Here is a 25,495-nt window from a genome sequence, read left to right on the forward strand (position 1 = left end):
AACCTCCCCTGGCACAGCTTCATGCCATTCCCTCAGGACACAGCATCCCTTTGGGCTGCAGCCAGAGAAACATCAGAGGATAAGGCCCCTTGTGACACCCCAAACTCATCCCTCGGAGCCCATCCAGCGGCAGCTTTACAAGCTCCCAGCCCTGTCTCAGGAGAGCAGTTGGATAGTTGGATGTGCCAGGTCCTGGTAGGGCACAGGGCACCACAGGGCCACGCCTGGAGCTGGATGGGTCACCCTGGGAGCAATCTCAGCATAGAAAGTCCTTTTTTTTTTTTTTTTTTTTATTTATTTCAACAGAGTAGTGCTTGGTTACAGTTTAGTGAAGAACAAATAGGTACATTCATTGGCCACAGCTCCTGGCGCAGCAGCTGCTGCCCAACTGCAAAGCCAAAACACTGTTAAACCATACCAAAAAGAAAAAAAAAAAAACAAAAAAACCCAAAAAAGAAAGTTTAATGAAAGGCAACTATGCATTAAAAAAGTCATTGTACTTCTCAGCTATAAATTACTTCAGTAAAACACGGGACCGGCCCCGGGAGGAGCGGCCGGATCGGAAACCACCGGACAAAGGAGTAAAACCCAAACGCTTTGCCAGTCGCTCAGGGGTCCATCAGCAACGAGACTCACTGCCCTGACCTGCCATCCCAAATCCAGGAAGATCGTAGTGTGGGTGTGTGCTTCAGTGCAATAGGAACAATGAGCCTGTAGCCCTTGGATTTTGTATTTTTTTTTAAACTATTCTTTTTTTTTTTTTTTTTTTTAATTTTTTTTTTGCACTACACTCCTTTCCCTCCAAAGAAAAACTTAAAGTGCTCCTAGTGCTTTGGAATTTAAGCAAGAACAGGGGCCACGAGCGTCACTTACTGTCTTTGGTGACTTATGGGAGCAGAAGGAAGGGGGACACACCGGGCCCTTCATCAGCTTTGCCATAAGCCAAGCAGTGATTGAGATGGAGCGACCTGTTCCTGCCAGGAGACAGGTGAGCAGCCAGGGTGGAGCTCTGGGTCGGGTACTCGAGCGAGGGGTGTGCTGAGAGTTGCCATCTTTGCCTTCTCCAAAAAGAAGCAGGGCTTGCTGCTCTTTTTGGGCCAGGGAGAGTGAAGCAGGTGAGCAAGGAAGGGGCCAGCACAGACCACGCACAGGGACTGGGTGGGACAAGTGACATCGAGCCCAGCACAAGCAAGAGGTGAGGAGTGACCAGGTGAGGAGAGGCCGGGGCTGCCCCAGGGCTGGGGGTTCCCTCACACACAGCTCAGACACAGAGGCTGCCTCAGGGTCCCCCCAGCTCCCAGGACATTGTCCCACCACAGCACTCCCTGCCCAGGGTCAGCCTGGGGTTTGAGCAGCACGAGGCAGGTTAAAAGCAGTTCCAGTGTGGGTTGGCACCAGTGGCCAGAGCAGCTCCCACTGGAGCAGGGCCTCCATCCAAAGCTGCTTCGCTCATCCCCACAGCAGGCTCAGGGACAAGCCAGGAATGACACCAAGCCTCATCTCCAAGAGCCCAGGCCAGGACCCAACTTGGCTACTTTGGTTAAGGAGAGACAGGGGAGCCTCTCCCAGCCTGACCCAGCACTCACACCCTGTGTACTCCAGTGGGAGGGCTCCAGGCCCTGGAGGGCAGAGCAAGGAGCCCAGGGATCAGATCCCTGTGATTTCTGCCCCTTCCCTCTGCAACAGCACACTCCACAGGCAGCCAGACACCTCCTGCACCTCAGTGGGGACCCACCAGTTCACATTCACTTCAGGTTAAACCTCTTGGTTATCTGCTAAATGCAATTTAATACTGAGGGGGATGAGGGGACCCCGCCGTGGGTGATGAGGAGGGGGAGCAGGGCTGCTCTCAGCACCCCCGGGGTCCAGCAGCCCTGGATTCACACACGTTCCTGCACACACACTCCTGCTGAGCCAGCTCCAAGCTCTCCCTGAAGGGAAAAGCCAGCCCTCTCCCTCTGCCATCAGGTTGGTCACAATGCCAGTAGGAACAGACCTCCCCCTCAGCTCTGAGCCACAGGCCCAGGAGGGACAGGTCAGCAGCCACGTGGGACGAGGATCAGGAGTCAGAGCAAGACCCCCCTCAGCCCCGAGGCCTCACCCAGCCCTGCCAGGTGGGAATATGGCACAGAAAGCTTGAGCATCCAGCACAGGAGGCCCTGCCCGGACAGAGCTCCCGCTCCCAGCGAGTCAGGATGCAGAGTACTTCACAGAACACGCCTTTGCAGGAAGACAGTGCCTCTCCCAGCTATGGATGTGCAATTAAAAGAGTAACTAGAACAGTCTCAGACCAAGCAGAGCCTGAGCAAGATTCGTTCCTTCCAAGTGTGCAGATAAAAGTGCAAATACGCATTTGATGTTTCTTTTCTAGTGAGGAAGCTCTGGTGCATTTAGCTGCCAACATCTTGAAGACCAGACCAAGAAAAAGCTTCCAGAGAGTTCAGCTTCACTTTGCTACATGGTACCTTTAAAGTCACAGTTCTCTTACTTACTGCCCGCAGCCTTCGGCTCAGTCCCGCGCGCAGCTGCGGCAGGTCGTGGAATGTTTGTGTCATGAGTTAGATGCTTCAGGGGAGGAGGAGGAGGAGGAAAAGAGAAAACCAGGTTACAATCCTATACATGAATGCCACTCTGGGAATGGAGGGAGCCTCCTCAGTTCTGTGGGGCGGGGTGTGAGCTGTGGTGGTTGCTCCCCGAGCCGCCGGCGGCGCAGAGCAAGGGCGCGCTGTCCGCGGGCGTCCCGCTGTCGTTCCCGGCCAGGGAGCCGTAGAAGCCTGAGCACTGAGGGGTGGCCAAGCTGGAGGGGAGACAGAAAACACACACGTTGGACTCTCTTAGAGATGAGTGATTTGGCTCCTCCAGTGCTAGGAGACTCCCAGCACTGACCAGGGTGTCCAAATCTGTAGGTATAATATCTCCGAGGAGCCCGGCTTTGATGAAAAAGTACAAGGAGAAGAGCACCGGGCCCTACAACACTGCTCAAGAGTCAGAGCCTCTGAACTCCCCACAGCAAGTGAAGGATTTAGAAATGAAGCGGAAAGGAAGTGAAATGTTCCAGGCTAGGCTGGATGGAGTTTGGAGCAACCTGGTCTAGTGGAAGGCGTCCCTGCCATGGTGGAACGGGATGGTTTTTAAGGTCCCTTCCAATCCAAACCAGTCTGTGATTCCATGATGACAGGGGTGCCAGGTTTCCCTGTACAGTTTTGCTGTGGTTACCTGACTGTTCTCCTCCACACCAGAGATTCCTGCAGGGCTTTGTCCCAGCTGGCTCCCAGAGATCATCTCCCCTCCCAGGACTTCCCCACCTCTCACTTTCCAGCGGAGAAACACCCCTGGAGATCATTTCAGAGCCCTCTGCCCACAGCTGAGGGAGGATCCTAGAAAGACCAGTCCTCCTGGATGAGGTCCCTGTAATCACTACGTATTTCTACCTGTGGGCACCATCTACATCCACCTCTGTGGTCACTTCTGTCTAATAAAAACAGCTCCTTGCGAGCTGCAGAAGGAACAAAACCTCAGTCAGAAGGCTCTCTATCCCATGCACCTTTCCCAAGCTGCCTCTCCCACTGATTTTTTCCCCTCAGAGCTGAAGGCAGGAGCTCTGTCCTTCCCCACAGGGCAGCAGGATGGCAGCACAACACTCACCCTCCTTCTCTGGCCCCGAGCCGTGACAGGTCGTCGTCGCTGTCGTAGCGCCTCGGATTGTCAAAGAAATAGGCTCTGGAGCTGTAACTGTGGCTGTTCACCATCCCTGCTGGAGTCTGCCAACGACAAAGGAGTTAGGCCAGAAGTAAAAACACCCCTGACAGTCCTCCCAGGTGCCCTGGGGCTCCTCCCTGCACAGGGGTAACTTGCTCAGGCCCTACCAGGTTCTGGCTCAGCCTCTGAGCCCGGAAGAACAGCACCACGAAAGTCGTTGGCACCAGCTCCCAGAGGAAAAGGACCACTCCAAACACCACGTACTCCTCACTGCTCACTTCCACGTGCACCTGTGGAACACAAACCAGGGGGGTCTGATTTGATCCCAGCCATCCACAGAGCTCCCAAAAGCTGGAACTGGGAATGCAGAGAAACCCTTCCGAAGGCAGGAGTCCCTAAGCCAGCGCAGTGCCCCTCACCTGGCTCCTGCTACTGGTTTTGCTGGGCTGGTTCTGTTCATGTGCCACCAGGGCACTGGGAGCTCGCTCCCAGTGACTCTCCCTCTCACACAGCCACGCCTGATTAAGCATTGCTTTTCTGCTCTAGTTGACTTGTCCCTCCTCTCCCTCAAAAGAAGAGTTGCCAGGCTAAAAGGGAAGAGCACAACAGGGGAATCCTTCCTGGAAAGGGGAAGACTCAGGTTTTTCTGGGTGGAGAGAGCAAGCAGGGCTTCTGGAGGCAGAAATCCAGCTCCTCTGGGGGTTCAGGTCCCCAGACACCCCCCCAGCCCCTTTTCACCCTCCCAGGACTAGGAGTGACTGCCTTTCACTTTACTGGCTCTGGACTGGGGGTCACAGACACTCACCTTGTCTGAAAGGTTGTCCCAGCCATAGTTAAAAGGACCAGGAACATTGTCTGGAGATATGGCCACAGCTACCAGGTTATAGCAGGCCCTTGAGGAATACAGAAGAGCCACTACAGATCCCACAAGAACAGCCTGGCAGACAGATGTTCCCTAGAATAGGAAGAAATAAAATGGCTTTAATATAGAGCTGTGATTTTCTTTCCCCCTTCACTTAAATTCACCAGAAGCTGTGCAGGCAAGAACGACCCAGAACATTTGTATGTTGTTGCTGAAATATTCAGAGCTGGTTAAGAGCTTTCTCATGTGATGAGTTCATTCCAGGAACAGATCCACACAGCCAGTGTCACCTGGGAGCAGGGAAGATCTGAGGCACAGAAGTGTCACTGTCAGGATCTTATCAGTCACCTTCCAGCTGGTGGTCCAGGGAGATGCTACTCCACTCACTGCCTTCCCATGGGAGTCTCTGCAAGGCCAACAAACAACCACTGGGAAAATCAACTGGCTGCTTCTATGCCCTGATCAGACTCTGCAGCAGAAATGTTCACCCAGCCCATTCACTGCAGCAGCTCAGCACCCCAACATCACACACAGTGTTTGTTTAGGAAAGAAATCCAAATATTTGGGGTGGGCAGAAGGACCCAGTGACTGAACCCCTGGAACTGAAGGGAGCCCACAGGAAACACGGAGAGAGACTACTTACAAGGGCCTGGAGTGACAGGATGAGGGGGAATGGCTTCCCACTGACAGAGAATAGGATTAGATTAGCTATTAGGAAGGAATTCTTCCCTGTGAGGATGGAGAGGCCCTGGCACAGGTTGCCCAGAGAAGCTGTGGCTGCCCCATCCCTGGAAATGTTCAAGGCCAGGCTGGACGGGGCTTGGAGCAACCAGGGCTAGTGGAAGGTGTCCCTGCCCATGGCAGGGGGGTAGAAATGGATGATCTTTAAGGTCCCTTCCAACCCAAACCATTCTGGGATTTCATGACAAGTCAGGCTTTGCTAAATACACCCATGAAGCCCTTTAATAGCTACTGGGAGGCACCAAGTCAGTGGGTGGGCACATAAACACGTGCCAGCAGCTCACTTGCCTTTGTGTTTAAGCAGAGAATCTGCAGGGGAGGCTCATCTCACTGACCTGCTCCACATCCCAGCTGGGCTGTGCCAGCTCTATTTTCCCAGCTTTGGAGCTCAAGGCAGCAGCTTGAAAGAGTCAGCACAGAAGTGCTGCTAACAAAGTGACAGCCCCAAAGCCCAGGAACACATCCTGCTGTCACCCTTAGCTGAGCCCTTGGTGTCCAGGCCAGCACAACAAAAGGTTGGTGAAGCAAATCTCCAGCTCACAAGGACCACAGCACAGGATCTGGCTGCAGTCCAGCCTCCTTCCCATGGCTCCAGCCTTTCACCTTCAGTGGTGGAGGCAGCAGCCTCCAGCCTTGCTGGATGGCTTTGAGTCAGCAGGTTCCCAGCTGGAGTTCAGGAGGCAGGACAACCTTTCCAGGCATTTGTGTAGCACTCCTGCTCATCCCCACCCTTTTCCTGCAGCTCCTTCACACAGGAAATCAAGGGATGCCCCCAAGGCAGGGAAGGGAAGTGGAGACCTGTAGCAGCCAGGTTGAGTATCCAACTGGAGAACAGGCTTCCCTGGAGCATGTTGTACAAGAGCACGGCCCCACAGGCAGCCTCAGGCATGGAAGGAGAGGAAGTTCCTGTGCTGGGTGAACTTGGCAAGTTAATCAGTGCCCAGAGCCAGTCAGAGCTGGATACCAGGCCCAGGCAGGCAGGGATGTGAGCAGGCTCTCAGCTTAGATGGCTCCTGTCTCACTGCAGCTGCGACCCATGGTTCACACGTCCTGGATTCTGGGAAACCAGCAATGCTCTTGGTTGCTTAAGGAGCCAGACATCTCCTACTGAAAGCCTCAGCTTCAACCTTGACCAGGCTATGCTCAGATTTTTGGTATAGATCCCTGGAATCCCTGCATTTGACAGGGGTGATATGGCTTCCCAGAGGAAGAGGAGGCAGCTCAAGTGCACATTTAATTACAGCCTGCTGCCACACTGCTGGCAGCTCATCCACTCTCCTACCTGCTGGAAAAGGGCTGTGTGTGTTCAGACCTGTCCTTCTGCCTTGGGGCAGGACCTACAACAACTTCTCCTCCCCTTCCAACGTGCTCATCTCATCCAGGACTGTTGGGAGGGGATCCCCTTTGCAAAGAATTGTTGTGCACCTGCTACAGGCAACAACATGCTGCAAGTTTTACTGTCCTTAGTGATAATACACTGCCAAAACTGCATCTGCTGCTCTTGGAGAACCCTCTCATCCAGGCAGACCCTACATTTTCTAAGCTTGAAGAGTGCAGGCAGCTCATAAATCTCCCAAAGCTGCAGACAAGGTGTTCCCCTAAAACACACAGGGCAGATCATTCCCACGGCAGGAACATGCACTTTCTGGAGAGAGGAGTCCAAGAGCTGCCACCTCCTCTCTGGAAGGAATATTTGAGCAAGAGCAGCTCAGGTGCCCCCATGCCCTGAGCGAGCACACCCAGGTCCAGCTGAGAATCCAGCTGTGCAGTCCCAGGGGAAGCTCCCAGGGCATTCCCCTACCTTGGACTCGAGGTAGACGTTGGCTGAAGACATCTTTCCCAGCTTGCACATGCAGCCAGCCAGCGAGATGGCACAGAGGATGAAGAGGCTGTCGTTGACCAGGGCGCGGGCCAGGACCGTCCACCTCAGCTGGCTCTCGGGGACCTCCCCGTGGATCAACATTGCACAAGTCAAATTCACAACCAGGAAGAGGAGGCTGGTGAAGATGGAGCCCAGGTACAGCAGGACCCTGGAGGGACGGTGAGGGGGAGAAACGGAGTTTGAGTGAGACGAGGCTTATTCTGCACCACCCTCCTGTCTCACCAGACCCTCCCAGCACGCCCAGTGCTCTGCCTGCTGGGAAGATCAGGCATTCCAGCAACTTTCAGTGGTTGCACTGACAGCCCCAAGCCTGCAGAGCATTTGTTGGAGCTGCTCTCAGAACACATGAGCAGCGTAAGCAGTCATGAGTTACAAAGACTCATCTTCTGACAGTCAGGTTCTTATCTTGCAGATTTTAAGTGTTGCTCCAGCTCTGCATTAACTCCAGTCAATAAGCCATGAGTCATCACAACCACTGCAACTTCTTCACTGAAAGCCACTGGAGCTTGCATTTCCCAGTGTGGGTTTCCCTGGAAATGGTTAGGAAGCACCTGGGCTGCACAAATGTAGGTCTCACCTACTGCTCGTGCCTTATTCTGCAGATCTTTTCTGGGGTGGGATAGCTTGGAATGACCTTGAGAGTTCATCTAGTTTGCTACTGGGGTACTTGAGCTTCCTGGGCACCCTTGAACCTCCCAGTCCTGCTCCAAGGCACAACACTGATCCTTTGCCAGAGCACAGGCATGGAATCAGCTCTGTTCAGCCTTTGGGGTCTGAACCTCTCCCTCCCAGCACTGCAGTGAGTTCCCCCTTAAGCCACGAAGGTCAGAACAGCATCACTTACTTGTACTTGTTGAATTCAGCTGCACATTTCACTTTGAATATGACCTGGAGGAAAGATTTCCACAGTGTTACTTCACATGATCTACAGTTTCTTTTAAGTTTAGTCGAGATAAACAGGGGAGCCAGAAACCAGTTGGACACCTCCAAGGACTCCAGATTATTTATCAGCACCAAGAACTGGTCTTTTTTCCCCCTTGTAAAAGCCCAGCCCAAATACAGGTGCTCATAATACCCCATATGTGATAAGGACTTTAACACTCCACCTTAAAGATCTCAAGAAAAGCAGGGAGTTTAGCACTTAATAGTCATTAAAATCCTTCAAAAATACATCTCCTTTGCCCAGTGTTCTGGGCTGCTTATTTTAGGACCTCAACCACGCTGGATTTCTATGTTAGAAAAGGCTGCCTGAGCTGCTGTGCTTCAGCAAGACAAATAGCTGATCTAAAATAGCCCTCTGGTCTATTTGATCATGGACCTGCAGGCTGGAAAAAGCACTTGGAACTCACAGCTCCTCCATCCTTATGATGTTTGTAGGACAAATTCACCTGAAAAGTAGCTCCAGAGGTGGAAGTTTGGAGCATACAGGGGCAGGATCTGAGCCTAAGGAATTAGGGATGGCTTAGGAAGGTGTTGACACTCCCAAGACAGAGCTCAGATGTGAGTTCCTGCTGCAAGGGGACAGGGAAGCAGCACTCACACTGGTCAGGAAAACAGCAGGAAAACAACAGGGCTGTGTCCTGTGAGAAATGCAGCTCCAGGTACAGATCCCACCAGGAAGGATCCCAGAGCTGGGGTCAGTCACAGGTAAAGCCCATGTCCTGACTAGAGACTTGGAAGGAACTCGGGAAGAGAAACATCCAGACAGATCCAGCACACCTGGATTTGTGGGATCACTGCACAGGTGTGGAGGTTCAGTTTCCCTTCTCCTCCCTTGCCCTGTCAGCTCCCAGACTGTGGCTGCAGTGAAGGATCACTCATCTCCTACAAGGCACCCTTGGTCAGCTTTTTTTCCTGCTGGGATTCCTTGGCTCCTGCCTTCCAGCCAGCACTGAGGCAGAAGTGGCACACAAGCTTCAGGAATCAGGCTCCTGCCAAGAGGATTTCCAGAGACATTTCAGGATTCGAGGTTCTCTGATCCCCTGTAGTAGTTTCAAGCATTTCAAAGGGCATCAGACAGTGCCAGTGACCCTCTTCCAAGAGCCAGTTCCAGTGCCAGTGCCTGGCTCCTCTCCCCCAGTCTGAGGGAGGATGAGCTCAAGCAGCACTTAGTGGGGAACAGGACACAGCTCTTCAGTAGAGATGGGGATCCACCCCTATGGATGTTCTCTATCCTGTTGTCCTGGCCTACACCAGCCCAGAGAAGAACAGAAGTGTGGCACAATCCACCCTGAGCCCTAAAACTCATCTGAGTGACACTAAACCTGTGCCTTGGAAGCACCATGTGGTGACTTTCAAACAGAAATATCCTTGAATCCTCCTTAGTTTGCCTGCAGGTTATGTTCAAGCACTTTGGGACTGGCATAGGATCACTAAGGTTGGAAAAGCCCTCCAAAATCATCAAGTGCAACCATTTAATTCAGCACCACCTTGTTCACCACTAAACCACGTTGCCAAATGCCATATCCATGTTTTTTTGGACTCTTCCAGGGATGGTGACTCCACCACTGCCCTGGGCAGCCTGTTCCAATGCCTGACCACCCTTTCAGTGAAGAATTTTTTCCCAATATCCAATCTAAACCTCCCCTGGTGCAACTTGAGGCTGTTTCCTCTTGTCCTGTCAAAACAGACACCAAGGACATTTCCAGCTGGGAAAATCTCTTGGTCCAGCACCCATTTGGGCAGCACAGAAATCCATCTGAGGTATCTGTAAACACAGCCTCTGAACAGCACTGCAGAGTCCCTGGCTTGTATTCCAGCTGGGAATTCTGCACTCTCAGCTGAGAACAGCCCCTCAGCCGAGCAGGGAAGTGCCACTGGCTAACAGGAAGATGCTGGATGTGCAGGACTCTCCCTAAACTCTCCCCCTACAGCTCCAGGGATTAAGGCACACAAAGCTGAGTCAGGGTTAAGAGTGCAACAGCAACTTGAGCCTCAGGCTTGGCCTGCTGCCATGAAAAGCAGAGGGAGACCACAGCTCCAGCATTAGACTTTTATTAGCCCCCAGCTAATTATTCCTACAACTTCAGGAAGAGGACAGGCATCACTGTGTTTGGTGTTTTCAATTATTAAGACTGATAACTTATCTGAAGGTTGCTTTTCCTTCCCAGGGACTGGGTCAGTAGGTGACACCAGTGTTTCTCTGGGTTCTCAGCCTTGAGACAAGCTTTGAGTCTCTCTGCACAGGACTCTGCTGCTTTCAGAGCCCAAGGACAGCTGAGGTAAAGGGTTCTGCTGTGAAGAATCCAGCATGGAGAGCTCAGGAGCAGTCCTGTTCTCCAGAAAGAGAGGAAACACAGCCCCCTGCCCTCAAACAGGTGCTTTAGGCCAAGCTGGGAGCAGCAATCCTTGCAAACTTGGGATCTGAGCTGAGACCAGCCCAAGAAGTCAGGCCTGAAAATCAGGAGCAGTTTGGCAACACTTAGTTGCCTTTCCAGAGCCACAGATCCTTTGAGCACTTCACATCAGCCAGATTTGGGAAGAAGGGGAGGAGAATTACACACCCCAAAGTGCCCCCATGATGCTGGAGGCCTTCGGTTTTGTGGTGGGTGGATATATTACATAAAAGTGATTCCCTTGCTCCCAGCACAGCCCAGAAAGTGAACTTGCTAAGGATATGTTTGAGACACACACTCATCCTTAGAAGGTGCACTGGAGGTGTCACAGCTGCTAAGAGAAGGTGACAGATGTCAGATCCCACAGATTGCTCCAAGGATCACTTCCAGTACCTGAAAAGCCAGGATCTTAACCCCAAACACTGAACCACTTCAGCTTGGTTTTGGTACAGCCATTCACATCAGATCCAAAAGATCCAGGAGAGCCAGGAACTTATTGTCTGATGGAAACAAAATCTCTCTTGCTCCATAAAGAAATCATGAATTTGGGCTCCACAGATACAAGACATAACCATGTCCTGTCCTAACACAGCCCTCACTCAGCTGCAGGAGCATCCACAGACAGATCCCTTCCCTCACCAGAGTGAGATAATTGGAGCACAGCCCAGACTATTCTGGGATTACACCCCGTAACAAATGTTCAAACCCCCACCCACCCCTCAGAGGAAAAGTTGGAACTATCCATGAGGAGGATCTCTCAGCATCCCCACTAATACTGAGATCACTCTCTGCCATCATGAACACAGGGTACAACTCGCTTGTTCCCTGATTTCCTAGAATAGCTGGTTGCCAGTGTGGACACCTGTTCAGCTGGGAAACATGGGAATCATCAGCTATGGGATGAGGCAATCTGGAGTTTAAGTGACCCCTTACCAGCTGTCCCTCTGAGGCAGAGGGCACTGCCAGGTGTCTGCTACATGAGGAAGGTGCAAGAAAGGATGGAGGCTTTTCCAGTTTTCCAGCTGAGAAGGAAGGTACAGGACAGCAAAGACAAACATTTCCCTGGAAAGGCTGGATGCTCTTTCCAAGCATGTCTGCTCCAGTGCAATTAGAGCAGGAGGGGATGGAAGAGGCTGATGTCATCTAATCAGATGGAGCACTCAGTAGAAACCCAGACTGTTGGAGGGCTCTGGCCACGCTGGCCGTCAGTCCCACCACTCCAGCATTCCTTACTCGTCCCTGCACCAGCTGCTGATTCCCAGGAGAGCCGAGTGCTCAAGAAGGTCTTTGAAAGGGTCACAAGACGGAGGTTGTGGCTACATTTCACAGAATCACTGAGGTCAGAAAAGACCTCTGAGATCATCCAGTCCCCCCTGTGCCTGATGCCCACCTTGTTCCCCAGCCCAGAGCACTGACTGCCACGGCCAGTCCTTCCTTGGACACCTCCAGGGATGGGGACTCCACCACCTCCCTGGGCAGCCCCTGCCAATGTTTAACAACCCTTTCCAAGAAGAAATTCCTCCTGATGTCCAACCTGAACCTCCCCTGACACAACTTGAGGCCATTTCCTCTCCTCCTGTCCCTTGTTCCCTGGGAGCAGAGCCTGACCCCCTCCTCCAGCTCCCCTCTCCTGTCAGGGAGTTGCAGAGCCAGAAGGTCCCCCCTGAGCCTCCTTTTCTCCAGGTTGAGCCCCCCCCACTCCTTCCATGTATTTCCATGTCCCAGGGAAAAGTAGGAACTGGCAGGCTCTTGGGAAGGGTGGCATTATTCAAGCTGATGCCTAGCTGGCAGCAGAGGAGCTATTCCAAAGGCAAGGCAAAGGAGCATCTTGTTTGGATACCTGAGACATTGAGGCAAGACTGGGAGTGGATCTGAGGAATTCTGACTTGATGCACTGTGAATTCCAGATTTCCAGGAAAGGACTCATTCCGGTACAAGTTGAAGCAGAAAGGAAGAAATGCTCCCAAAGGAAGAAATGCTCCCAAGCTAAAGGCATTGTGATGTTCCAGATGGAAACAGTACCTGAAGGGAGCCTACAGGAGACCTGGAGAGGGACTTTGGACATGGGCATGGAGTGACAGGACAACAGGGAATGGCTTCACACAGAGAGGGCAGGGTTAGACGGGATATTGGGAAGAAATTCTTGGCTGTGAGGCTGGTGAGGCCCTGGCACAAGTTGCCCAAAGAAGCTGTGGCTGCCCCATCTCTGGAAGTGTTCAAGGCCAGGTTGGAGCAACCTGGGACAGTGGAAGGTGTCCCTGCCCATGGCACAGGTTTGGAATGAGATGAGCTTTAAGGTTCCTCCCAGTCCCAACCATTCTGGGATTTTATAAAAAAAAAAAAAAAATACACATCCCACATTCATTCTGCCAGGACTCTGCATCCCCTCAGGAATCTCAGGAGCCAGGAGGGGATAGGAAGAGGATAACCCCTCCCCACTGAAAGGAGAACACCAGGCAGCATCAGAATTTTGAATTTCAGCCCCAAAACAGCCTGGAGTGCCAAGTAATGCCAGTTCTCCATGGGTATCTGTTCCCTGGAGCTTCTTCCCCATCACCATTTCATCCTCAGCTTCTCCATAGCCTGAGGAGCTCCCTAAATCAAGCAAGATCAGCTCAAATAACAGCACAGACCATGTTTTCTTCCACTGCTTCCACAGATGCCATTTCTCCAGCATCTCCACAAAGGAGGCACTGTGTAGAGAGACAATGAGCCAGGCCCTCAGCACAGCAGCAGCCTGTGCTTTTATCCGAGGACATCTCGGATCAGGATCCCACCCCCAGAGCAGAAGAAGCCCAGGGTCCTTCTGCTGGTCCTTCTAATTGCTACCAATTAGCCCTTAAAAACTGGGAATGGATGGGCACTTTCTCCTGGAAGTCACACCAGTAAACACACCAGTCATGTCTAGAGATGGGAGCCAGGAAAGCACCAAAGGCTTTCAGTCCATCCAGCTCGACTCTTTCTCCAAACCTCTGGAGCTTCACTACCACCACTGTGAGATCACCCAAAAACACCACACAGTGCTGGACTCCCCTCCTGGTTCCAACAGGGAAGTGTCAGACCCTCCCTGGAGCTGAGCATGCAGACCCACTTTCATAAGTCACTTTATCCTTCCCCACTCCAGATTCTGAGCTCTTATTTCCTCAGACAGGATTTCCCTTGGCTCTAGGTTTTGAAGGAGAAAGAAATGGGATATAGGCAGAGTTCACTGAAAAACAGATATCGTGGGAGGAAGGGAAGCCTGGGAATCTATTTGGATTTACTTTAAGGGAACCTTTAAACAAGCCCGGAGAGAGGCAAATCTGCTGTTGAGTCCAGTGACTGAGAGGAAAACAGAAATGCAACCACTTTGTGGAGCAGAGCACAGGATCCCTGCTTTTCAAAGGACACAAACCCCTCCTGGCTGGAGCAATTGGTAGGTCAGGCTGCCTTTAACAGACAAGATGGATTATGCACACTCTGCACCATTTGTTATCCTGCTGCCACTCAACCAACGCCACATCCAACACCGACACCTTTGGCAACAGGCAGCTCACCCCTGGCTCCCAAGTGTTTATTTCAGAGCAAGGAGAGGGGGAAAAGAACTGAAAAAGCTGAACAACCCAATTGCTCCAAGTCTTCCATTATCATGTGAGCGCTGATGTCCTCGGGAAAATGAAATCATAACTCCCCTGGGTGACACATCGGAGCGACGGAGCGATTTCGCTGTGTGTTAGCGATTCCTTTGTGAGGCTGGGGAACAGCTGAGAGCTGCAGAGCAAAGAATCCCCACAACAACAACAAAGCTGGAAGGAAAAAAGTGCTGCCTATTTATGAAACAAGTCACCAAACTGGGGAGGGCAGGCGAGCAAAAAAGGGCTGCTCGGGAGAAACTGGAGCAGAAACAAAATATTCAGGGGAGGGGAGGGGAGGGGAGAGACGAGGCTTTGAGAGATAAAGACAAGTGGACTCGGGGAAAGGAGGATAAAAATCACGGCACAAGTGATGGGAAGCCCAGAAAAGGAGGGATACATTCGGTGATAACAACAAGCAGCTCCACACTGTCCCAGCAGCGATGGTTTAGCTGGGAAGGGGCCCCCCTGTCCCGCCCCTGAGGGATCTCAGGGTTTTGGTTGTTTATTTATTTTTTTGTCTGACAACAAGCTGCAGAACAACAAGCCCAGTTCGCAGCGGAGCGATGGAGAGAAGGAGGGAGCGCAGCAACAATAGCAGAAGAGGCTCTGGCTGGTGACGTAATGGTTGGCATCACTCCAGGCCAGAGCAGCCCCTGCTGCTGCCACTTTCTGGTCCCCTTCGGAGAACGGGAATCAATTAAAAAAAGATGCAAAACAGTCCCCGGCAAAGTGATCCCCCCCTGCAATGACTCTGGGTTGCAAAGAGGAAAATCCCACCTGGGGAGCAGGGCATGCCCCTGCACCCCTCAAATCCCAAATTCAGGGCATGAGGCTGTTTCCCCCCCACCCCGGGGTCTGCATTGAGGGCACAGCCCTACACCCCAACCCCCTGATGCTGGGATTCAGGGCACGCTTTTTGCTCACACCATCCCCCCCAAATCCCACCCCCCATCCCCCCTAAGGCTGGATTCAGGGCACAGTTCCTGCATCCTCCCAGCCTGTACCGAAGTCTATACTGAGGGCTGCATTCAGGGCACAGTCCCTGTGCCTCCCCCCACGCCTGGATTCAGGGCACATCCCTGTATCCCCCCCAAGCCTGGATTCAGGGCACATCCCTGCATCCCCCAGCCTTTCCCAAAGCTAACACTGAGCGCAGACCCCCGGCATTCCCTCCCACCCTCACCTGGACAGTCGCACCTCCATCCCACCCCCCGCTCCATCCCACCCCAAAGCCTTGGCTCCGGGGCACTCCAACTTTGGAGAGGTGGCTGAAGAGGAGGTTCCAACCCCGCTGTCCTGCGGGACGGGGATTAGCGAGGGAGGCTTTTCTTCCCCAAAGCAAAACTTACCTCGGCGAAGTAGAGGTTGAGGAGGCAGAGGCTGGAGAAGAGGAGGCAGCCGGGCAGGCAGTACAGGAGCCAGTGGGCGAAGGGCTGCTGGAGGCGGAGGGCCTGCAGGGAATTCTGCAGGTAGAAGGAGAACAGCGTGGTCCTGAGGGCTGCCCAGAGCAGGCAGAGGAAGAGGCAGAGCGTGTGGTAGCTCAGCCGCCGCTCGCGGTAGCAGAGCAGCAGCCAGAGCTGCAGGTAGGCGAAGAGGAAGAGCGCGCCGTAGAGCGCCGTGTGGAGCACGGTGAGCCCCAGCTCCACGGCGTAGGGCACGGCCGCCCCCTCAGCGACGGCCATGGGGCAGCGGGAGGCACCGACCCCCTCCGTGCCTTCCCTCAGCCCCGGCTGGACACCCCCATGAACAAAGGGGAGCCCCCCCCGCACTCCTCCTGCTCCTCCTTCTCCTCCCGCCCGCCCGGCTGCGCCGCCCGCCCGCCCGCCGCCAAACAACTCTCTGCCGGGGACACCCGGCTGAGCCCGCTGATTTGAGGGGCGGCGGCGCGCGCTCCCCATTGGCCGCCCGCCGGGCACGCCCCCCGCCGCGCCCGCCCGCCGCGCCGGTTGGTCGGCGCCGCCCGTCAATCACCCGCGGGCCGCCCCCGCGGGGCCGCCGCTTTGCTTCTTGGGTTGGTGACGCCCGCCCGCGATCGATCCCGCCCTCCCGGAGGGGCGGCGGGAGGAGAGAGGGGTGAGAGTGGTGAGTGGGGCGGTGAGGGGGGGGCGGTGGGGGAAGACAGGGGAGCGACTGGCGGTAAGGGATGAGAGGGGCGGTGAGGGGTGGGAGGAGCCGTGAGGGGATCGAGGAGCGGAGAGGGGACGGAGGGGTGAGGGGCGCGGTGCGGGCATCGCCGAGGTGCTCCCGGAGCTGTTTGGGGGGATCTGGACACTCCCGCGGGCTGAGGGCGGTGCGGGGACATCCCCCACTGCAGGTCGGGTCTGTGGTACTCTGGGGGTGTCCATCCCTGTTCCATCCCTGCGGGTGCAGGGACAGCTCCGGGATCCCAGCAGGGACCCCGCTGCTCAGAGGTCCCGGCTCAGGACGGACACCCTGGATACCAGGAGGTGTCCCCGGCTCAGGGATCCCAGCACTGGGCTGGCACAGACCCACCAGCGATGGGTTTGGCATCCCCAGGTTTTCCAGCCCTGCAGCCAAGCCACCGACCACAGGGAGAGCTCGACCCGGGGCGCTTTCCTGGCAGCCGTGGTGGAGGGATGAGCGTGTCACCTGGATGCTCAGGACACCAGGTAGGTGACATCCCTTGAGCTGTCTCAGGGGTGGCTCCGTGATGTGTGTCCAGTGCCAGCTGCCTTCCAGGGACTTTGAGGGACTGGTCCCCAAGGACAGAGTAAATGGGGCAGTGGGGCAGCAGCAGTGGGTGATGCTGATTCCACCGGGGAAGGGGTGGAAATGCAGCAGATGGTGATTCCAGCAGGTGGTGATTGTGTCAGGGAAGTGGTGGACTCATCATCCCTGGAAGTGTTCAAGAAACGTGTGGATGTGGCATATGGGGCCAGAGCTGAGTGGTGGGCTTGGCAGTGCTGGGGGAATGGTTGAACTTGATGTTCTCTGAGGTCTTTCCCAGTGTTAATGATTCCATGATTCCATGCTGTGGGCTGTCTGCTGTTGGCGGGAATGGGAGCACTCCTGGGCAGAGGGAAAGGCTGCAGCGTGTCCCTCCTGCAGCCTTGGCTAAAAAGAACCAGTGGGACTCCTGGGTGCTGGGAAGTGGGACCTGGAAGTGAAAATGAAAGGAAAACTCTGGGAAGTGGCAGGAGAAGGGGCAGCGGGAGAGCATCACTGCAAAACCCAGCAAGGCAAAGCACAGCAGGCAACAGGCTGGGATGTGCTTGGATGTCCCTCAGAGAAGGATCCTTGTACTGCAAGATGTTCCCACAGCCACCCCTGTAGGCACCCTGATCCCTGATTCCAGCATGTCTCTTGGATCTGCACTGGAAGTCAGTGGGTCAGAGGCTGGCAGAGGAGCTCTGTTCTCAGGGCACACGCAGTGCCAGCTGTGCTTGCAGTCTCCAGAGCTGCCCCAGCGTGGCTTTGCCCCACAGGCTGATGAGTGCCCCTTGCCCTGTCCCTCTCCAAAGTGCAACGGGACACAAGGAGGGAAAGGACCACCAAGAGCCAGAGGGAGACATTTGTGCCTCCCTCCCCGAGAACTCCTTGGGAAGCAGTTTCCCAGAGAAGCAAATCCCTTGCCTCCCCAGGGATGACCCAACTCTATAGTTTTCTTGGGGAACACGAGCACACCCTTAAGCAAGATCTTGGAAGTGCACATTGTTGTGCAAGTGGCCCTTCAGGACAGGCCCCTTTGCAGCCTGAAGTGCCCATGTCCCAGGGTGTGTGTGCCCACGGCTCAAGGGGCAAAAGAGAGGCAGGAGCGGGCCCGTGAGCTGCAGGGCTGAGGGTTTGTGCCCTTTCAGTTGCACCAAGACGCAGATAAGGGGGAGAAAACAAATGTTTATTATTGTGAGGGCAAGGAGAGGGATGAAGTGGGGTCAGGAGAAGGGAATGCAAGGGAGGGAGCCGTCGCTGGGGCTGCAGAGGCCAGGAGCTGCCTGGCCTTGCGGGCTGGCTCAGTTGGGCCCAGCATCAGCTGGTGGTGCAGCCATGCCGAGAAGTGGTCCCTGGGCTGTTGCAGGGCTGTTGCAAGGACATTGGTCGTCTCATGGCACGGCTGTAAGTGTCCATGAGTGTAGTTCTGATGTTGGAGACGGAGGGGCAGTCGTCGTCACTCATGGCTGTAAGGCCTGGAATAGAGAGGAAGGGAGCTGGGGTCAGAGCGTGGCTGTGCAGGGACCCCAGGAGCCCCTCCTGCCAGGGCCATGCCAGGCAGCTCTTGGCACGGCCAGGAGGGAGCAGGGGCCAAGAGGATGAGCAGGAAGGTGCTGGGCACCAATGGGCACCCTGCCCCTGCCATGTGTGTGTGCTCTGGCCACGGTGTGCAGGGAGCAGAGCCCTGTGCAGGCAGGGCAGGGATTGCAGCTCCCTGCCCAGGGTCTGTGCTGGTCCCTGTCAGCCCCCAGGGAGGCCCCTCTGCCCTCACTCACCCTTGAGGATGGGCCACAGGTCTTGCTGCCACTCCCTCATGTGCCAGCCGGCGACCCCTGGGAACACAGAGGCTGTCAGGGCCCAGGGGCTCCGCATGGGGAGGCCCCGGGGCTGGGCTGGCAGAGGGCGGCAGCAGCCGCCAGGGCACTCGGGGCTCCCCAGCACATCCCTGGGCCCATCCTGCTGCCGCTGCAGCAGCCGGGGCTGGGGCCGAGCTGCAGCGGGGCGGGGAGGGACCGCGGCCTTGGGGCTCACCCATGAACCTGACGGCCGCCTCTCGCAGGGGCTCCTGTGGGCTCTGCAGGTAGGGCAGGGCCTGCTGCAGGTGCTCGCCCCTTCGGCTCCTGTCCTTTTCCATCTGCAGAGAGTACGGGGGTGTCTGTGGTTGCAGCAGTGGGCAGGGGCACAGGGCCAACCCGGCACACTGGGCACTGGGGGCTTCTCCAGCCTGGGGCTGGGCCTTTGCACTCATCCTTACCAGGTAGTCACAGAATCTGAAGGGCTGCTCTGTCTTCAGTAGCTGCTCCAGGTCCTTCCTGTGGAGGAAGCTTGTAGCCCAGAGCAGCGCTTCCCGAGCGGCCTGCAGAGCAGCAGAGAGCGGGACATGGCAGCGCAGCCCAGGGCACAGCCCCTGTGTCCCTGCTCCAAGGGCAGCAGGAGGCTGGAGCCCCTGAGGCCCCAGGGCAGGAGGCAGCCCAGCCCCTGCCCCGGGGACACCAGAGCCCAGCAGTGCTCACCTCTGCCACGCGCTGGTTCTCGTCGTGCCAGCGGAAGAACAGTGGGACCAGGCTCTGGCGCACCTGCATCTCCCAGGGCTCTGTTCCCTCTTCCGCCAGCACCTCCATCACCTCTCGGAAGAGGCGAATGGACAGCAGCTGCACGTGGCTGTTGTCCTGGGGCCAAAGAAGAGGCAAAGACCTCAGCACTGCCTGCTCCAGGCCCTCCAGGCCCAGACCTGAAACTCTACCAAGTTTCCTGGCAGCACCCAGTGCCTGTGGCTGGGGGCACAGAGCCTTACGTTGTCAAAGACTGGCCGCAGCGCCTCAGTCAGCCTCGGGGCAGTGGAGCTGAGTCCCTTCCTGTCTTCCTCATCCTGGAGCACATTCCGGAACACGGAGAGGGTCATCCTGACCAGCTCTCCATCTCCATCACGCAGCAGCTCCAGGAGGGGCTCAGACAGGCTGCAGATGCTTTTGGCCTGTGGGGAACAGAAGGCTGTGCTGGGAAGCCCTGAAGAGCTGCCCCACCAACCCCACTCTGGCAGTGCAAACCCACGCTGCTGCCCCGGGGCCCAGAGGCCAAAGGCCTGTCCCACAGGGCCTGGGCAGCTGGAGAGGGAGGCAGGAGATCTGTGAGCAGCTGCCACAGCTCCCGAAGCCCAGCCAAGGCCAAGTGACTGTGCTCCCCAGCCCCAGGCTGCCCGTGTGGCTTCAACCCCTGCCCCCTTCTCACCATGGAGGGATCCCCGCTGAGCACCAGGAGCCCTCGCAGAGCCAGGCGCCGCCTCTCTGGGCACTGGCTCTGCAGATGCCTTGCCAGGATCTGCAGGACACTGTCATGACGGGTGTTCACATCCAGATAGTCGAGGACCTGGAAGGCAGAGAGCAGTGCCAGGGTGGGCGGGCGGCAGGAGCGCGGAGCCGGCCAGGGCTGGGCCCAGGCAGCAGCACAGGGCGCAGGCACCGTCCCGGGCAGCTGCGGCTGTGAGAGGGCAGAGAGGGGGAGGCAGCGGGGCCAGGCAGCGCTGGCCATCGGGCTCACCTCGACAAGGAAGGCCAGGGCAGGCAGCTCCCAGCGGGGCCCCTCCGTGCTGAGCAGCCCCAGCAGGTGCCTTGCCAGCGGGCCATAGGAGGGGACCAACACGTGGCGCATCTCCCTGTCAGGGCAAAAAGGGAACCCTCGGCCCTGAGTCGGGTGGGCAAAGCTCTGCCAGCACTGGCTGGGCCATCCCTTGGTGCCAAGGCCCTCTGTCCCACGCCCACGGGGGCTGTGTGGGCTGCCCTGTGCCCAGGGCAGAGGTGCCGGGGGCAGTGGGGACAAGGCTGTCTCACCTGGCCAGCAGCCCCACCGCGTAGTGGTGGGTGTCAGCAGAGAGGAGCGCGTCCCAGCCACGCTTGCGCTCCACTGACACCAGCTCCTGGTCCCACTGCAGCCGGCAGAGCAGGGCCCGGATGGTCTGCACCACAAAGCTGTGTGCAGAGCAAAGGCCATGTCAGGCTGGGAGCCCTGGCCCCAGCCCCCAGGGCACGGCAGGGAGAGGGGACGGGCATGGAGCACCTGTTGGGGTGGGTGGGAAGGCCGTGTAGCTCCTGGCATCCCCTCCAGAAGGTGCTGACCTCCTGTGGCATCTGCTCAGTGCTCATAGAAACTTGGCAGAGCAGAGCCAGGAGGAGACGAGGGGCATAAACGAACAGTGCATCTTGGCACTGGAGCTCCTGGACCATCAGCCACAGGGCCAGGGTTGCCTGCAAGAAAGCCCCGTGGAGACACCCTCAGTGCCCAGAGGGAGGGAGAGGCCAGGGAGAGCCAGGGGGAGCAGCCGGCCTGCTGCCCCTGGACCTGCCCCTCAGCCCCATTTGCAGCCCAAGGCCTGAGGGAGATGCAAGGGTGGGGGAAGATGGAGAGTCGCTGGAGAGGCAACGTGGGGAGGAGCAAAGGCCACTTCCAGAAACTCACAGCCAGGGCAAAGACGTCCACGTGGTCCCCGTTGGAGGTGCACACGCTGTGCAGTGGCCAGTCCTCCATCACCCCGAGCAGCGTTGGCAGCACCTCGTGCGCTGTGGTGGCCGAGGAGGCGATGGTCCTCCACAGGATTGCAGCAGCTCTGTGGAGACAGAGCTCTGGGTCAGGGGGGTCTGGGCCTTGGGAGCTGTGGAGGCCCAGGTGACAGAGCCACGGTGCATTGAGGGGCAGGGAGGGCACATGGCAGCAGGATCAGGGACTGACATGCCAGGGCTGGGAAGTGGAGGGGCCAGAGGGTGCTGAAACTGTCCACCTGTCTGTCAGAGCAGGAGGGACAGGCTGGATGGGGTGCTGGGTTGTAAAGGCTGGTGAGCCCTGAGGCAGCAAAGCAGCTGGGCCCTGTACCTGTCACACGCTGGGGCACAGTGCAGGAGAGTCGTCACCACGTGCCCAGGGTGTGCGTGGGCCAGCCAGCGGATGGCAATGGGCGGCCTGACCTCTGGAGACACCCGGCACGTGAGCCACTGGTGGATAGATCTGACAATGGCTGGCACCTGGAGGGGAGTGGGAGACACTTGGAGAGTTGCCAGAGCCAGCAGGTTGCCCAGCTTGCCGCAGGAAGGGCTTCCCTTCCCACCACACTGTGCTGGCCTCAAAGGCTCTGAGGGCCCAGCAGAGCCGGCTTGAGGGGCCGCAAGACCCCTGGGGAGCTCGAGCCCTGGCCACAGGCTGCTTACTTCATTCACATTGGAGACAGTTTTCTCTTCCCAAATGTCCAGACTGGGAGCATCAGTGACACTGTCCATGGGCAGGCAGTCGGTGTCTGCGATGCTCTCAGTTGTGGCGTCAGCCTTGGCCCCGACATCAGTTGGTGCCGTGTCAGAGCTTGTCTCAGCGTCGGTCAGTGCCGTGTCAAAAGTGGCTGTGCCATCCATCAGTGCCGTGTCAGAGGTGGCTGTGGCCTGGAGAGGTGCAGTGTCAGTGGCTTCTGTGCCCTCGAGTGGTGCCATGTCCAAGTTTGCTGTGCCATTAACCAGTGTCTGGTCAGAGATGTCTGTGCCACAGTTGGCTGTGCAATCAATGGCTGCCATGGTGGTGGTGTCTGTGCCATCAGTCACTGCCATGTCTGAGGTTGCTGTGCCATCGGTCAGTGCCATGTCACCGCTGGCTGCACAGTCCCTCGGTGCAGTGCTGACATCCGGCTCCGCCTCGAGCTCGGCTGCGCTGGTGTCAGGCTGTGCCGGGAGCTCGGGCGGTGCGGTCGTGGCTGTTCTGCGCCGAACTCCAATGAATTTCAGCAACCTCTGCAGGAGAAGAAAGGGCAGGGAAGAGAGGGAAGTGGCATGGAGTGCTCTGACAGAGGTGCCGGGCGGAGCAGGGACAGCAGGCCCAGCCCAGGGGGGGATGGCTGCAGGTACCTGAACTGCCCTGTGCAAGCGGCCACGGGCGCGGTCCTGCTCTTCTGGGCGGTCCCGGCCTGGATCTGGCAAAGAGCGAGCGCAGTCAGAGCTGAGGGGCCATGGGAGAGGCCAGAGAACACAGCCCAGCCCTGTGCTCCACAGGCAGGGCCAGCCCTGGGATGCCCAGGGGATGGAGCACGGATGCCGGGGGGATCAGCCTTGGGCCCCCTTTCCCCTCCCTTTCCCTGGCCATGTCCAGAGGGGACGGCAAGGGGCCCAGCTGGCTGCAGCCACCATCCCTGGGGCCCAGCTCCAGCACTCACCCTGCTGCAGTGGCTGGAAGTGCTGCACCTCCTCCTCCGGTTCCTGTGCTGGGCCAGCTCCAGGGCCTCTCCTGTTCTTCCTCTTCCTCCGGAGCAGCCGGCACAGGCCGAAGCATCCCCCCGCCATGGCACAGTCTGGTCTGGAGGGCACCTGCGGGGGAGAAACCTGGGAAAAACCCCTGGCGGCCAAGTGTGACACAATGGCCTGCGGGGCTCCTGCCACAGGGACTGGCGATGTTTTGGAAAAGCCCCTGGTGGCAAAGTCTCAACAAATGGCCTCAAGGGCCACTGCCACAGGGGCTGCTGATGGCTTGGAACAGCCCCTGGTGGCAAAGTTTCCAAAAATGGCCTCAAGGGCCACTGCCACAGGGACTGGTGACTCCTCGGAAAAGCTCCGGGTCACCAAGGCCCGTGGCCTGGCCTCGAGGGCCACTCCCACAGGGAGTGGGGTCACCTCAGAAACGCTCCGGGTCCTCAACTCCTGTGGTGTGGCCTCGAGGGAATTTGATGAAAAAAGAACTCTCAGAAACGCTCCTGGTCGACGAGAAAGGAGTTGGCTGCGAGGAGGCTCCTCACAGCACCGCTCTGTCCCGTCCTGCCCAGTCGCCCGCTCCGAGCACGGTGGCGTGGCCGCGTTGCCGCCGACACCTTTATCCCCACGGGTCACAAAGGACACCGGCCCATCCCCTGGGCGACGGCCACCGTGTCACAAAGGGCCCTGTGACACACTGCCATGGGCCCTGGGGCCTCCCCCAGGCCGGCCAACCTGCCCCAGCTCGGAAGGAATCCATTCCCAAAAGCAGCTGCAGCCGTTGGGGGCAAGGCTTGGCATCTGTGGAAAGGCAGAAGCTGTGGCTCCTTCCTGGAAGAATTTCTTCATGGAAGTCATGACCTGCAGCACAAAAACAGCTTGGGTGGGAAGGCCCAGAAGAATCTGGCATTTAATCCTCCTATAGTCAGGAAAGCCTGACTTTCCATTCCTCAGTACAAGGAGCTGAAGGAAATTGCAAACTTCCCAATGTCACTGAATTGGGAGGACCTGAGAACATCAAATATCCAGAAGTTTGCTTCCCATCTCAAACCTGGAGCTCATTCGGCTTCACGTGGTCCACTGAGAGTCAACTTCAAAACATGAACAGAGGCAAAAAATCTGGGCATTGATTGGTTTGCAAACGCTTTTCTAGGAAGGGATAATAACAGGACTCTTAAAACCAGGGAAAAATAAAACTACCCAGAATGATCACAGCTGAAGCTAAAATGCATTTCAGAAGGAACATCAACACCCACACCCCACACACCCCTCTCAGCACCTTCCCAGTCAGGAATTTCATCCAATCTCTAGGAGTAGGGGAAGGGAGGGTATTGCTTGGCAGTGATAGGATTGCCCAGAACTAACAGAGAACCTGAGCTGGGGAGAAAAGGGGACTTAAATGCTGCTTGACCGGAGCAATATTGCAGCAGCTGTCAGCAGTACCTGGGAGGAATTGTCAGGGATGCACTTGGGGCTGCTTGGGCTTGCAATGAGTTGAGAACTTTCCGGACAAACCTGTCCCTCCCAGGCAGCCAAGTGGCTGCAGGGGGACAGTGTCACCAGGGGGTTGTCACCGCAGGGTCGGTGCCCTCCAGGTGTGCTTCAGTGGGATGCCAAGGATGCTGGCTTTGTCCCCAAAGAGCCCATTTCTCATTTCTTGAGGAGAAAAGACGTTTGTGGGCAGTAGAGGTGTTGGGACAGCTTCCTTCTCCCGACCGGCTGGCTGGGAGCAAGCTGGATGCACTTGGGAAAGGCTGGGTGGATGGTGAGGTGTGGCTGGAGGGATCCCCATGGATCTGCAGAGCAGAAGGCTGGAAGAGAGATGTTTTCAGGGAGCTTTTCTGAGGAGTGGCTTTTCTGAGGGAGCTGTGGGGGCTCAGCCTGGAGAAAAGGAGGCTCAGGGGGGACCTTCTGGCTCTGCCACTCCGTGACAGGAGGATGGAGCCAAAGCAGGGTTGGGCTCTGCTCGCAGGGATCAAGGGGCAGAAGGAGAGGAAACAGCCTCAAGTTACACCAGGGGAGGTTTAGGTTGGCTGTTAGGGAAAATTGTTCATGGAAAGGGTTGTCCAGCCCTGGCACAGGCTGGGCAGGGCAGTGGTGGAGTCCTGTAAGACTCCAAGCCCTTGGAGCTGCCAGCTCATGGGAGTTTGCTGGGAATTTTACTTTAATATATTGATGCAGGGTTCCTTAATAGCTTGAGATAGCACCGAGAGAATAAGCCACGGGCTTGTTCCCGAGGAATTTCTTTTTTACTTTAGGGGAGCAAATAAGGGCACTTGGCCAAAGTTCAAAAGGACACCACAAAGCAGGACAAAGATGTTCCACCACAATCCTCACTCAGCAGATCCTAGGAATCACAACACCTCAGTCAAAGTCCAGTAAACCAACAACACTGAATCAAGATCCACTAAACCAACAACATTTAAGGCAACATCCAACCAATTCCCCCACACTTCAATCAAGATCTGATCCCTCCAGCT

At 56.5% G+C, this 25,495-nt stretch overlaps 3 protein-coding genes across 5 annotated transcripts in view; 1 reads left to right on the plus strand and 2 right to left on the minus strand.

Annotated features, from left to right (window-relative positions):
- Window positions 1-725: 725 nt before the first annotated feature.
- Window positions 726-15,940, minus strand: GPR137C (G protein-coupled receptor 137C). Its single transcript, XM_051772191.1, has 7 exons — window positions 15,483-15,940; window positions 8,029-8,072; window positions 7,104-7,332; window positions 4,505-4,654; window positions 3,867-3,989; window positions 3,646-3,761; window positions 726-2,797 (listed from the first exon to the last, which is right to left on the minus strand). The coding sequence occupies exons 1-7, from the start codon at window positions 15,813-15,815 to the stop codon at window positions 2,653-2,655; spliced, it is 1,140 nt and encodes a 379-aa protein (XP_051628151.1). The 5' UTR covers window positions 15,816-15,940; the 3' UTR covers window positions 726-2,652.
- A 63-nt stretch (window positions 15,941-16,003) lies between these two features.
- TXNDC16 (thioredoxin domain containing 16) overlaps window positions 16,004-25,495 on the plus strand; it is a 71,208-nt gene continuing 61,716 nt past the window's right edge. The window contains exons 1-2 of one of the 3 annotated variants that reach the window (XM_051772109.1): window positions 16,004-16,215; window positions 16,651-16,763. The gene's annotated coding sequence lies outside the window, so the exon portion shown is untranslated. The remainder of the gene's footprint in view (window positions 16,216-16,650; window positions 16,764-25,495) is intronic. The other 2 variants (XM_051772107.1, XM_051772108.1) reach the window with 2 other exon arrangements.
- LOC127463144 (maestro heat-like repeat-containing protein family member 6) lies at window positions 17,415-24,069 on the minus strand. Its single transcript, XM_051772218.1, has 14 exons — window positions 22,985-24,069; window positions 22,680-22,744; window positions 21,667-22,565; window positions 21,256-21,403; window positions 20,857-21,044; window positions 20,631-20,768; window positions 20,341-20,455; window positions 20,032-20,169; window positions 19,598-19,777; window positions 19,317-19,472; window positions 19,058-19,159; window positions 18,835-18,937; window positions 18,579-18,635; window positions 17,415-18,278 (listed from the first exon to the last, which is right to left on the minus strand). Exons 1-14 carry the CDS (start codon window positions 23,109-23,111, stop codon window positions 18,121-18,123), a joined length of 2,574 nt encoding a protein of 857 aa, XP_051628178.1. The 5' UTR covers window positions 23,112-24,069; the 3' UTR covers window positions 17,415-18,120.

This window comes from Manacus candei, unplaced genomic scaffold, assembly GCF_025592945.1.
Source record: "Manacus candei isolate 608988 ecotype Guabito, Panama unplaced genomic scaffold, ASM2559294v1 h1tg000150l, whole genome shotgun sequence".
Lineage (NCBI taxonomy): Eukaryota > Metazoa > Chordata > Aves > Passeriformes > Pipridae > Manacus > Manacus candei.